Genomic DNA, 13,521 nt, shown 5'->3' with positions numbered 1-13,521 from the left:
CTTTGATACAATGATAATTGATTATAATTGTATTAGGTTATGCTAACTTTCATTTGCTTGTTAATTCAGCCATTTCAGGAATCGGAGATCTGTTGTCACTTATCTTGGACAGGAATCTGCATCTGAGAGCCTGAAATTCTTAGGAATTTTATTTTTTCTAATGAAACTTTGCAAACCAAAATGACTGGCAAACCTTTAACTTAACTTGAGATGTGTATGCATATTAGTATTTAAAAAAATTACTAGTAATATGAAGAGCAGCATAACTAGCCACTATGTGACAGTTGTCTAGTTGGTGTGTGAACATGAAATCATGTCAGTAAGCTAAGGATACTTTTTTTTCTCCAGCACATAAATAAATAGAAGTATTATGTATACTTAGCCCTCTAATGTGATTAAGCCTCCACAGGATACCAGGATTTAATGCGTTGGATAGAAAGTTTAACATATAGTATTATGAAATCTTGAACTCATTGTAAAAATAGTACATGTATTTGATTTTTGTTTTTTAAAAAAGTATTGCTTTAAAAAGTTGTCAGGAAAGAGATTACGCAATGTGGAAGATTATGGAAGCATAATTAGTCTGGTGATCTAGCATATGTGTGTAGAATGTACCATTTATTATAGCATGTTTGAAACAAGTTAATTTGACTTTGTTAATCTTTGTTTTGTATAATTGTTACAGCAATGTAATCCAGATTGATTTTATTGTCCAAGCAGCCAAGAAAAGTTGTCATTATTCTAAAATTATAGTAGATCAAATCAGTGAGATAATATCTAAGTGGGACCTTGAAATGATATGGTAGCATCATTTTTCTAGAATCCAAAGTAGTCAGATTTCCCAGAAATTTTTAATTTAGTTGTAATCATAATTAGTGTTCAAATCAGATTAGAATTGAAGTTCCAGATTAACTGCATCCTTAGACAACTTCTTTTTTCCACATTTAGCTCAGATAAGACTACATACTAAGAGTTCTTCTATGTACAACAGGGAAAGCTATTTGAAGGCCATTGATTAGGTTCATCCTACTGGATGGTTGCCAAAATTACTTTTTCCTGAGTTCCTGCCCTATAATTGTCAGTCAACTTGGTAATACTGCAGGTCATCCTCTGTTCAAATAAAAACTAAAATGTCTGAAAATGGGTATTTGAAAGCAGAAATGTGCAAGTATTTTTTGATACGTTTAAATCTTTGTGCCAACATTGGCTGTTGAATGTGCCGTCTTTCTGACGCAGAACCATTTTCTTCCCTCTCCTTGCAATGTAAAAATAACTGACTTTTAAAGAATTGAAGATACTGTGCAGTAGGATTTAGTAAGCTGTAATCACAGACAAAGTAACTTTCAGTTAGTTACTTTAATTCCTATTCCTTTGCTTTGTGTGGCTGTTGTAGTTATTGACCATCTCAGAAAGCATTAGTTACTTGGATACTCTCCTGGTATTTACAATAGGCTCTGAGCTTGCAGCACCCTTTTAAGTGTGGCAGAGTCTGGCAGCTGTGTTAGGATGTGCAGTTCAGTAACTTAGCTTTTCAGACTATATACATTGTATACATGTTTCACTGTCGTCCTTCACATAGCCTTTTCCACAGAGAGTTCTGTTTTCACTGAAGCACTTCAATGTGAGAGCATCACAGCAACTGGTAGGGATAGCAGGCACTCAGCTGACTTTGAAAACCTGGTCAGTTATTTACTGGAACAGAATGAAAAAAACAACAAATGTTTTTCACAGGAACTTTAGAAATGGTTGTGGAATATTTGGCAAATCTGTTGTTTTTTCTTAAGAAACCCTCTTTTTCCATTGGTCCCCAAAATCATCCACTAGGTAGTCAATGCAGAGCACTACAGTGAGGGTGCTATGTTCGTGTGTTTGAGTAACAGTCTGAAAGACATCAAATTTTTGGCAATTTGACTGGTGAAATTGCTCCATTGTCTTTCCTAGAAACATATGTAAATCTTTTTTTCCTCTCTTCAGCCTTCCTTCAGAGTTGTGGAGAGACCAAAAGCACACTGGTTATTGGCACAAAAGTAAATGCTTAAAGCTACAAATTCTTACATCCACAATTGTGGTGAAAAATCGGTCTTCTTAAATAGGAGCAAATTGTGCAGGTCTCCCATATGATCAGGATGTACTCAGCAACAGAGAGTTGTTAATGTTTCCTGTAGCTTTTAAAATCTATGCCTCATTTTGACTGTGGATTCAGTACTTTGAACAAATGCTTTTGTTCTGCAACTCACTCAATCATACAAAATTCTTTAGTTGCATTATATTACCTAGAGTGGAAAGAAGTGTTTACTGAAAAATTGTTATCTGCTGGAACTGAATTATCAGATCTGCTTTTCTTGAGACAAACATATTGAAAAGAGCTTCAGAATGACTTTTACAGTGTGTAAGCTCACTGAAAAGTTAAGTCAGTACTAGTGTGGAGACTTTCAGCTGGCCTTTCTGTAAAGATCATGCAAAGTATGATAGCTGATAGAGACGTCACTGATACATTGTGCTGGATGGAACTATTTAGAGGGTCTCTGTGTCCTAGAATAGGTTTTAAAAAAAGAAGTACAAGAAGGAATTTTCCTTATGCTTTCTTCCTCCATGTGCTCACTTTTACAAATCTCCACAGCTTATAGGAAGATAAAGAGTACTGTGTGTTGTCAGGCAGTTCAGAAGACCGGAGATGTAGTTCACACTAAACTGTTAATTCTAACAGATGATCATCATGATTTACCCATTGACTTCAGCTGTGGAGCACTCTTGAGGGGTAGGGACCTCTTTTTCTTTCAGAACAGGTATTGTAAACCCATGAACCAAACTGACCAAGCTGTAGGATGGGCAGAGGGAAGAACACACATCTGTAGTGTGTTTGATGTCTCAGAGCAGTATTTTGTTGTTTTGCTCTAGGTTTCTCTTAAGCAGTTTCTTCCACTAAAAAGTGAAAAACATGCTGTTCAGAATGAAGTCAAAAGTGTGCGATGGGTGCAGCTCTCAACCTGAAGTGCACTTTCCTGGTTCTTTGTTAATATACAGTGTGATTTATACATAAAGGTGAAGGCAAGTTTTGATAATGAATTTACTGAATATGACGTGTTATAGGATCATTCACAGCTAAGTAGAGACTGTCAGAATTGTTCAACATTCAAAGACCTTTTGCAATCAAATAGAAGTTTAAAATGTTTCCCTTTGCACATAAGCTTGTATAGGTTGCATTTTCTGTGAACTTTTTGGATTATGAGTAATTTTGAAGGATTTTGAAGGATTGAAACTGTTCACTAGTTTTCTCCTGCTGTATTTCCTTTAGAATAAGTGCAGGAACCTTAAGAAAAAATTCAATGACAAAAATCAGTGTGCAGACACAATATCATGATTGGGTAAGGGAATGGTGGTAAATTTGCATTTCAGTTGATATTTTCCAGTATCTGGAAAAGGTTTCTTTGTTCAGATTATATATGTATGCGTGTGTGTAAATTAATAGGTACAAATACAGAACATAATAAAAAGTTATCCTTTTATCACTCTTCTGTAACTTGCTTAAGATAGTCTTGCTGTTCAACTGTTGCTCTCGATTCTGAGGCAGCCTTTGCTTATTCCACCTGTCACTGAAGAGATGAAAAGTTCAGAAGTTTGCAAAGGCCAAGGAAGCAATTTTAAAGTCCTGGAATTGCTGGCTTTTGCTTAGAACTGGGACATTCTGTTCTTTGAATGGCTACTGCTCTTAGTAAAAGCTAATTAGCCAAACAAGTATCCTAGATTTTGGCTAATGCTGGTAATCTCATCCATTAGATATGAGACTGGACATTAACTATAGGGTAAAGGGAGCAGTTGTTTTTCTGATGAGTTCTAGGTGAAAATGTTTGAATGAGTTAATTGATATCTCAAAATCCAAAATCTGTTTGAAGATTGTATTGTCCTCATTCTAAAGTGAATCAGTGTTACCCCATATGTAAGAAACTACAAAGAATTTATCCAACAATTTGTTTGACACATATTGTGAAAGGTGTTCAATAACATACACATAACATTTGATAAACCTTAGTTCTGAGTAATAATGGTCTAATTTACAACTAAGGTAAGGAAATTAAACTACTTCCACATATTTTGCTTGATACTAAATTTTAGATATTAAATTTTCTCAGTCGCTTTGTTTCTTTTATGCTGTGCTTAAGGAAATTTAATGTCCAGGAGCAGAGATGATGACAGACTCACATTTCTGAATACAACTCTTCCATACAGTTTGATACCAGGTCAAATAATCAAAATAGGATATTTTGAAGTATTACTAAAATTTTAATTTCCTCCTTCTTTGATGTCACTTAAAAAGTGGCTAACAATTCAGCACATCAAAATGTTTTTGAATAATATTTCTGAAGGCTTTTTAAGTCTTAATTTGACTGAAACTTGATATTACTTTGCAAAGGCTGTAAGCATATTCAAACTCATAAAGATTTTTTTTTTACTAAAAAGCTGTCTTTGATAAATGGTTATTTTTATCTAGACTTCTAAGTGCATTAAATTGCATTAGTCATGTCTTGTTAAGTACTCATCACTGAAATATTAGCCTCTCAGGGCTGAGGTGATAAAAAGGTGCAATGTACTTGGATACTCAGTCATATGTTACTGTCATGGTACCTGTTTTCAGGGAAGGTCTGTGAGGAAAAAAAAGTCTATCGATCTATCCTTTCTTTCTCTATTATTAAGCCTCCACATATGGGGACACATATGGCTGGACAGTTCCCCACCCTGTTTCTAGACAGAGACACTAATTTAAAATATTGGTATTGAATCTAAGTTGATGCCATTTATATCTGAATCCACAAACTGAGAACCTACTGGAAACTCAAGATGTTCCCTCTGTAGTTCTTCAGTGTGCCTTCCTGTAAGAGTTCCTATGCACAATTGGAGGCTCTTTTAAGTTCCTTCAATTGGAACACTGAACGCAATATATTTTTCTGATAGCCTTAAAGAAATGAGTCAAGGATGAGCATAAACACTGAAGAAACTCAGCTGAGTTTCTCTAGCAGAGAATTAAGGGATACTCATGGATGCAGTATGCACTTGCTAGTTTTTTATTACATTTAAAAGATGTGTATTTCAGGTGTATATTCCTCTTTTACCTTGACAATTTTTGCAAAAGGAGAGACTTCAAACTGTAGCTTCCCCACCTGGCAAACATTCATGCATTTTTAAAGAAAACAGATGACTTTGTTTAGATAAACTCTCCTGTGGCCTTGTAGAGTATCAGGTGGTTCACGTACAAGGCCAGAGAAGGATGCCTGGTGAATGCAGAAAAATTAAGATGCCATCTTTATTGTTAGTCATTTAATTACTCTTAAATTATAATTAGTTTAATTGCAACTATTTCCCCTAAATGCATACAGTAATTTTGACAAGTACGTGCTTCACTGTTCTAATACAGAAACTTCTTTCCATTTTTTTCTGCTAAGGCTCTGTCAGGCAATGTCCTAGTTATAAACAATATCTTCACTATGTTTAAGTCCCCAAGAGGACTGAATCTATACCACATTTAATTAAACTAGGATTGCTATTCAGCAGATCTTAGTGTAAAAGTGAGATTTCTAAGACCTGAGCCGCAGTTGGTGGCTTAAAGTGAAGTGACTTGCACCTTCTAACATTGTAGGAAATACTGAAATAATGCCCCTGGATCACACATCCTGGAGTTTGCATTGCCAACTCTCCTTTACAACTGAATCTTTGAATAGCAGCAAGTTTGTTTAGGAATAGCATGTCTTTGAATATCATTACAGGGATTGCATAATCAAATTCTGTAACAGTATCCTTCCTATGCTTGCAAAACAAAAGAACAGCAAAATTTTATCCTAATGAATATATGGATGGAAAGGACCTTAAATAATTTCTTATTCTTCTTTGCAATTAATTGAGACCACATCTTCTTATTATGTGTGTTACCAGTATCTTCACTGATGATCTGGATGATGGGATAGAGTGTACCATCAGTAGATTTGCAGATAACACCAAACTGGGAGGAAGTGTTGATCTGCATGAGGGTAGGAAGGCTTTACAGAGGGATCTGGATAAGCTGGATTGGTGGGCTAAGGCCAATGGTATGAAGTTCCTGAAAACCAAGTGCACTAGTTCAGGCTTGAAACTGAGCGGCTGGAAGACTGCATGCTGGAGAAGGATCTGGGAGCTCTAGTCAAGGCTGGCTGAACACAAGCCAGCAGTATGCTCAGTTGGCCATGCAACCAAGGGCATCCTGGCCTGGATCAGAAACAGTGCAGCCAGGAGGAGCAAGGAGGTGTTTGTGTACTCGGCTCTGATGTACACAACACCTGTTCTGTGCTGTATTCAGTTATTCCCTTCACGACAAGAAAGTTGTTGAGGCCCTGGAGTGTGTCCAAAGAAAGGCAACAAAGCTGTGAAAGGTCAGTCCGGAACACCACTCTTATGAGGAGCGGCAGAAAGAACTGGGATTGTTCTTCCAGTCTGGAGTTGAGGAGGCTCAGAGGAGACCTTATCACACTCTGCAGCTCCTTGAAAGGAGGTTGTAGCAAGGTGGGGGTCAGCCTCTTCTCCCATATAACTAGCACTAGAATGAGAGATTGTGCCAAGGAAAGTATTCTCAGAAAGAGTGGTGTGTTATTGGAAAGGCTGGTGGAGTCATTGTCTGTGGAGGTGTTCAAGAAAAGGGAAGATGTGGAACTGAGGGAAATGGTTTAGTGGGCATGGTGGTGATTTGTTGATGGTTGGACTACATGATCTTAGAGGTTTTTTCTAGCCTTTATTATTTTATGATTATAGCAGGTGCCTGTTTCCCTGAGGTCTTGAGATCTTCATTATCCATTGTTTTAACAGTCAACAAAAGACCAGAAACAGTAGCAATAAATGTAAGCACATAAATTTGTGTTGCTATAATGTTGTTTAAGAGTACAGAAATTTCATGGGTTATATTGTAGTTGCAGAGGAAGTTGTGTATTTATATTTAATTTCTAGGAACCCAACGGCAAAGCAAAGCAATTAAAATGTTGAAGACTTAAAAATAAATTCCAGAAGCTTCAAGTAAAATACCTTTAGCTGGTTAGTGGTACAATGCATCTTTAATGAGAAATAAATTAGGATTGCATTATTTCTTAGGAGGATAAGGGGAGCAATTAGATGTCTGCACTGATATTAGAGAGCTTAGAAATAATCTAACAGTGTGAGCTGGGAACTTTTATACCACCTAATGTACAGGTAAGAACAGTAGTGAAACAAATAGTTCTGTGAAAGTCCTTCGGGATAAACATTGTTGTAAGTGAAGTTTTGTCATAGTTCCATCACATTTTGGATATGTTTAGGTTCTTCCCTTTGGTATGTACACAAGTCTCACAGTTAATCTATTGCAACAGTGTACCAAATGAAAAGAATAGGAAAAAAATATTAATTTGACAGATCAGTGACATTTATGTTTGTAAATGAATTGAAGTTTGTCAATGCATTTAATGGCTGTGTTAAATTGCTATGCAGTGAAAAGGAACGCTGTTTTCTCAATTGGTCTATTTCAGTTTTCAAATTGGGTCACAGTAACAAATAGCATTCTCCCTCTTTTTCTCTTGTTCTCTTTTTACTCGCTTTCTTCAAAAAGTAACTATAGCAGAAATGCTGAGTCATGGCTTGAAGCAGTGATGGAGCACCTGGTGGGAAGGCAGGGCCAGCCCAGGGGAGCTCAGGTGCATGCAATGCAATGCGCTGAGTGATGGAAGGGTGGAACCAGGATTCCCCCCTTCCCAACTCTCATTTAAGGGCTGGACTGGAGGTGAGGGGATCTCATTGGAGATCCCTGTGTGCCTGAGGCCCTCTGAAGCAGTTTTTCTTCCTTTGTTTCTGCATCAATGGCTGCAGCCTTTGGGCTTGTTCTTGTTTGCTGCAGCCCAGGATTGTGCCACCCTGCTACTACTGCTGTATTTTCCATCACATTATAGCGTTAGTCATAGTTAGTAATTGAAACTAATTATTACTGTGTTGAAACAGTGCACTCTTAACATACTTTTCATAAAGAAGCTTTCATTTCATGCTTTTGTTTCAGAGCTCTGCTCCTTCCACTGTTTTTTTATGATGTTCTGTTGTAAAATTTTTTAAGGAGAACGTAAAAATCTGCAGTCTGAACAAAGTATCCTGAAATGTGCTGAGTAAGTACAGCAGTCCCTGTTGTTGGAAACTTATTTTTGGTAGTGAACCACTTCACTTTTACTGTAGTAAAATGAAATAAATTGGAATTATGCTTTATAGTCATCATATTCCTTAAAAACAACAACAAACAAATAATAGTAGGGAGAACAGCAGAACAGAAAAGCTCGTGGACTACTTTTCTCCAGGTGAATCTCATATCACTCTGACGATTAAAGTTTTGTAAAAAGTCATAACTGCTATCTTGTGAGTCAGAGTAGGCATGCCTTAGATTTTTATTTTGTTTTATTACTGATGTTTGTGCATACTTAAAAGGGCCCAATGGGATCTATGGAGCTGGGAGGAGGAAGTCTGCCCTGGTTTGTACACTGCGCATATTATGGCAGTGGGGGAACCTACCTTCAGGCTATATTAACCAGCCTTTATATAGTTGTTAATAGTGAAAATTAGTCAATATTGCATTGCTGTGAGTATTCATATCTTGATAAATGCTAAAGAGCAGCCACTTGCCAGCAGAGAACTAGCCAAATAGCCTTTGGAGTAGCTAGTGTCCCTCAGGAACAGCAGGGTGGGACTGCTGCCAACTTCCAGCCAAGTGGGCAGCCAGTAGCACATAAGGGGGTCTTTCCTGTTCTGTTTCACCTCCTTGCTGTGCCCTTATGTTCGTTGCTAGCCTTCCAGCTGCATGGAAGGGGAGGCCACAAAATGATAGCTCAGGTCCCAGGCTGTTGACTTCTATCTAGCCTTACTGCATAGAGTCTCACACATCCTATCTTGGATTTAAAACATAACTGTGGGATAAGCCCACAGGTGTGGGATTGCCTGAAGGGAGACAGTAGTATAGAATGTGGAGTCAGGAACTTTACAGACTGCATGTGCAGTATTTGTATCAGCTTCTCTTCTGCTCCTGTTGTGGTGGAGGCCAGCAATGTGACCTGCTGGGAGTGCTGACTGCTTTTTCCAGCTTGGTTTAAAAAAAAAAGAAAAAAAAAAATAGAAGAGTTGTCCTTATGCACTGTGTCCTGTTAATGCCCTCTTGGCTTCAGTGCTTGTAGTGTGCTGAATGAGCCATATTTGTCTATGGTAATATTAGCTTTGTCTGATGTGTATCTGAACACAAGTCATTGGTTTCCTAGCTGGTGGTCTGTTGGTCCCATTGTTGAGGATGTTCCTGGACAGGAAAGTTGCCATATTTAGGACTGGTGATTTTGTTTCTCTGAGCAGTATGAGATAGCTTTCTATGCACCTATGCTTTTTCTTATGTAGAATTGGGACAGAAAGACTTGCATATGCACAGATAATTCCATTACCTATTAATTTAACAAGACTATGCCTTTCTAAACAATGTTTGAGAAAGATAGGCATACATTTGGAAGAGGGATGTTTCAATTGCTTGCTACCCAACAGTGAAATAACAACGCTATCATTTTAACTAGGGTGAGGCTTTAGTGGGTCTCCTAGAGAAGAAAAAACTGATGATTAGTAGAAATGAACTAAAGTATCTGCATTTGACAAACTGCTAATGGAAGAAATTAATTCTAGAGAAACAAATGAAAATGTCAATTAAAAAAAAGTAATGCTCTGAATTAAAAAAAAAAAAAATTGAATAAAAGCTGGGTTTTTTTGCTTTCCTTTTAAAAGAAGTGCTATATATGTTTTTTTTTTTCTTTATTGCTTGAAAATTTTTTGTCTCTGCCTTTGTTTTGTGCTTTTTCTGCAATTTTTCTTTCTGAATCCATAGCACTGGAGCTGAATTTCAAGTAGACAGGAATTTAGTACTCTGTTCTAATGCTTTGTCTTTATTGTAAGTTTATTTTTCCAATTTTTTTTTTTTTTAATGGAGCATCTTCCAATGAAAATGTCTAAGAGCTCTGTGATTGCATTTATCAGCTTTGAATTTCCTAATCTTCAGCTGTCTTGAGTAATGAACACTTACATTTCTTGAGGCTGGGAAGAACAGAATTGGAAGGGGTGCAAACTACTACCAAGACATTGCTTTCTACTAAGGGGAAATCATCTTTATTGCTGAAACATAATCTAAAAAGCTTTTCCAAAACTAATCTGCAGGTCTTTCCTTGTTCAAGATGTGCTTGTTATAACTCTGCCGACTGTCCTTTCAGGATACCATTGGAACAAACTTAAGCATAGTGGATGTGGAAGCTGCTATGTCTTTGCTTGCCTCTGGGTGAAGAGAGTTGCAGTAACAGATTGACATTTTTCTCTTGCTGTTTGTTTTCTTACTTTTTAATAGATGGCTCATCTTTTGCTAAAGAATTTGATCTTCTGCAGGGTGTTAATTCTGCAGTGGTTCATGGCAATCAAACCACTGGCAGCCTAAACCACTCACCTCCTTGATTCCTAGCTGTGCATTCTGCAATCTATCGATGATGGCGGACATCATATATCAGGTTAGAACTGGAAGAGAAGGAAGTTCTTACAAACTGTAAAATATTATTGAATGGGAAATTCCCTTTTCACAGTTTTCTGGTGCAAACTGGTATTTCTACAGGTCAAGAATGTGTATCAGAAATAGATGATGCTAGCGTTTGGCAGGCAAGCTTTCTGATAAGTAAAGTATATGTAAGTATCTCCTATTGCTTTCAATGATATCACTGTGTTCAAATGGCAGTTGCAAAGCAGGATTAATGAGGGTGTTACAGAAAGCAGCTTATTCACAGCATTAGCATTAACTGAAACAATGACATGTTAGCCTTCAAAGTTTTGTGCAGTGACATACGTAGACAGAAGAACTGTGCATTCTTAAATGGTGAAATGCTTGGTTTTCGATGTTCTGTGCATTTGCTTATGATAGATACATCTCTAATTATATGCTCACAGCAGAATTAAAATTGCTACTGAAAACACTAGAAAACAAGTTGCAGTGCAGAGGTAAGAGAGCATTCACTGAAGCAAAGAACAGTGTGAGCATGGAACATTCAGTCTGCAAATTGAGATGGTAGAAGAGGCTTCGCTTCTATCACTCCCCATTCCCATCATAAAATGTCATTTTTCTTTTTATGAGACATCAGGCCTTTTCTTTCAAGAAAGATGCAGAAGAAGCATTTTCTTCAGTTTGTTGTGTACACTTAAACTGGCAAACCAAGAGGTCAGAGGTCATCTCAGCCTGTTAGCTGCCTTCAAGAAACTGGGATGAATTGTGGTCACCTGATGTATTTTTTTTTCCTTTGCCAACAGAAATGAATGAGAACTTGCTCTTTTTTTCATAAGCAGTTTGAACTTCAGTATCACCTTGCTTTAAAGCCAGTCATTTGCTGACTGAGAGTTACCATTATTTTTGGATCTGCAGTAAAGCTGATAGTGTCACTAACATCAAAAGATGTTTTCTTAAATGATAATTAGTGTCTCCATGGGTGGATTGTTTCATAATTTAACACAATATGAGTTATATTTCTCTACATAAATATGATGCATTCTGACCATGAAGACCTCTGCCATTTGTAATTAGTTAAGGCATCCATATTAAGTCATACTAAGAAAATTAATCTAAAAACACTTTTCATTTATGCAGGTAAAAATGCACATTCTAAATAAAGAAGTACTTGGGGTATAAAATATTTTTTAATTGAACTTCATATTTGTACTTGAGCAATATTTTTATGACAGAATGCTATGGAATTTCTTGCAACGTAATGACACTTAAGAAGTGGAAAAAATAATTTACAAATATGAATTAAAATGATGCTTATGCAAACATTTCCACTGTATATTAGTACACTGTAACCATGAAAATAAAATTACAGAGTTCTATAATACCACTACTGTTAATGTCTTCATAGTTGTGGAAAGACTTCCTCCTGAAGTTATGTTTCTAGGACCTATCTCCCAAGCTTCAGATATTCAGTTAAAATTACGTTTAATGAACAGGCATATGAAAAAAGCACTTCCTCCATTCAGCTTTACAGTACTGTGCCAAAGCAGGGAGCGTGTCCTTGCTTGGACTGTCTCAGGTCCCTCTGCTGAACTTCTTCAGCCTTAAAATGTAAACTGTCATGCTGAATAGCAAGTCTGTTCTTCCCTCTGCAAAACATAATATAGCATTATCTTGTTCTTGAAACCTTAATAACCTGTGATTACTAAATATAATCTAAGACTAAATGTTAATTTAAGTCAGTGGTTTCAAAGATATAAAAGTACACAAACTTTTTGTAAAATAATTTTTAACTATTAAAAAGCTAACTGCTTAACTTCCAGTGAAACTTCTTTCTGGGTGCTTAGCTAGCTTTAGATTTTTCACTTCCATTTCCCACATGTTCCCTTGAAAATGAACCTGTGAAAACATTAAACTAATCAAAAGCAGCTGGAGATTAAAAGCAAAATCATTTTCTTTCTTTTTGATTCAGACATTACCTATGCTTAGGTTGTTATCATGAGATGGTAGCTCATGTTTGGTACTGTCCACTTGCAGCTACAGCTGTTACACTGGTAAAAGAAAACAGTTCAAAATACTGCAGATATTTTTAAAATCTCATGAGCCCCCTCTCAAACAAAATGTTGTAACTAAACTTAATGAAATTGAGTCTTCAACACAGTATTTCACCTCCTGTGCTGTATTTAAATGGAGTCTATTATTTTCATTGACTCTTTGAGATTTGTTTCTCTAAAGTAAAAAAAAACAAAAAACAAAAAAACACTTTCTATTGTCTAGAGTGTAACTGAAGTGACTAAATTGATTTTTTTTTTTTCCCCTAATGTCATCTTACATATCAAATGAAAATAGTCTTCAGTTGAAGCATTACCTAGAATTACTACTTACACTCTTGCTATCTACTCTCACTTCCTATCTATTTAGAATATCTTATCTGTGAGGAAAGTATAACATCTCAGAACAGAGAAATGTTTTCAGTGATATGTTATTTTTCCATATTCCTTGTGGGCCTCATTTTACAAAAATATCCGTCAAGAACACTTTTTTTTGTTTTGTTATTTAGGATGATAACAAATGGAGAGCTGTTTGTGGCCATGGTGCACAAGCAAAGATTTGATTTCAAGTTGTGGAAACTTTTTGAAACTCTTCCTGTTTGTCTAACAAATATGGCAAAAAAATCACATAAACTACTTGAGTTAAAAGGGATTTGACGTAGCCTAATTTTGCTTAGCAAGCATATCCATCATATCTTTCTCCAAGCCTTGGCTGCTCAACTCATCCAAACTGTAGTATCTATGAACAATCTTTTCATCTGTGACAAGGACCACTCGAAGTCCGTGTTTATCTTCTCCCAGTTGACATCCTATTGCTGATGAAACCACCATTTCCAGTCCTCTGTAGCACCCTCCAGCATTCCTATGGTAATGTCCTGAAAACACAGCTTTAACGCCTGTTTAAAAAAAATAAAAAGCACATATTTAGTTAGCATTTGCAGT

The 13,521-nt window shown here is 36.5% G+C and overlaps 2 protein-coding genes across 9 annotated transcripts in view; one reads left to right on the top strand and one right to left on the bottom strand.

Annotated features, from left to right (window-relative positions):
* Window positions 1-13,521, top strand: part of LOC149915795 (uncharacterized) — an 81,693-nt gene that overhangs the window by 11,485 nt on the left and 56,687 nt on the right. The window lies entirely within an intron of this gene.
* Window positions 4,898-13,521, bottom strand: part of CPPED1 (calcineurin like phosphoesterase domain containing 1) — a 46,791-nt gene continuing 38,167 nt past the window's right edge. Inside the window, exon 4 of the mRNA XM_031606529.2 lies at window positions 4,898-13,475. Coding sequence (XP_031462389.1) covers window positions 13,243-13,475 — 233 coding nt within the window. The 3' untranslated portion in view covers window positions 4,898-13,242. The remainder of the gene's footprint in view (window positions 13,476-13,521) is intronic.

This window comes from Phasianus colchicus, chromosome 16 (genome assembly GCF_987193195.1).
Source record: "Phasianus colchicus chromosome 16, bPhaCol1.hap1.1, whole genome shotgun sequence".
NCBI lineage: Eukaryota > Metazoa > Chordata > Aves > Galliformes > Phasianidae > Phasianus > Phasianus colchicus.
The sequence above is the reverse complement of the archived record's forward strand: the minus strand, read 5'-3'. Positions and strand labels throughout refer to the sequence as shown.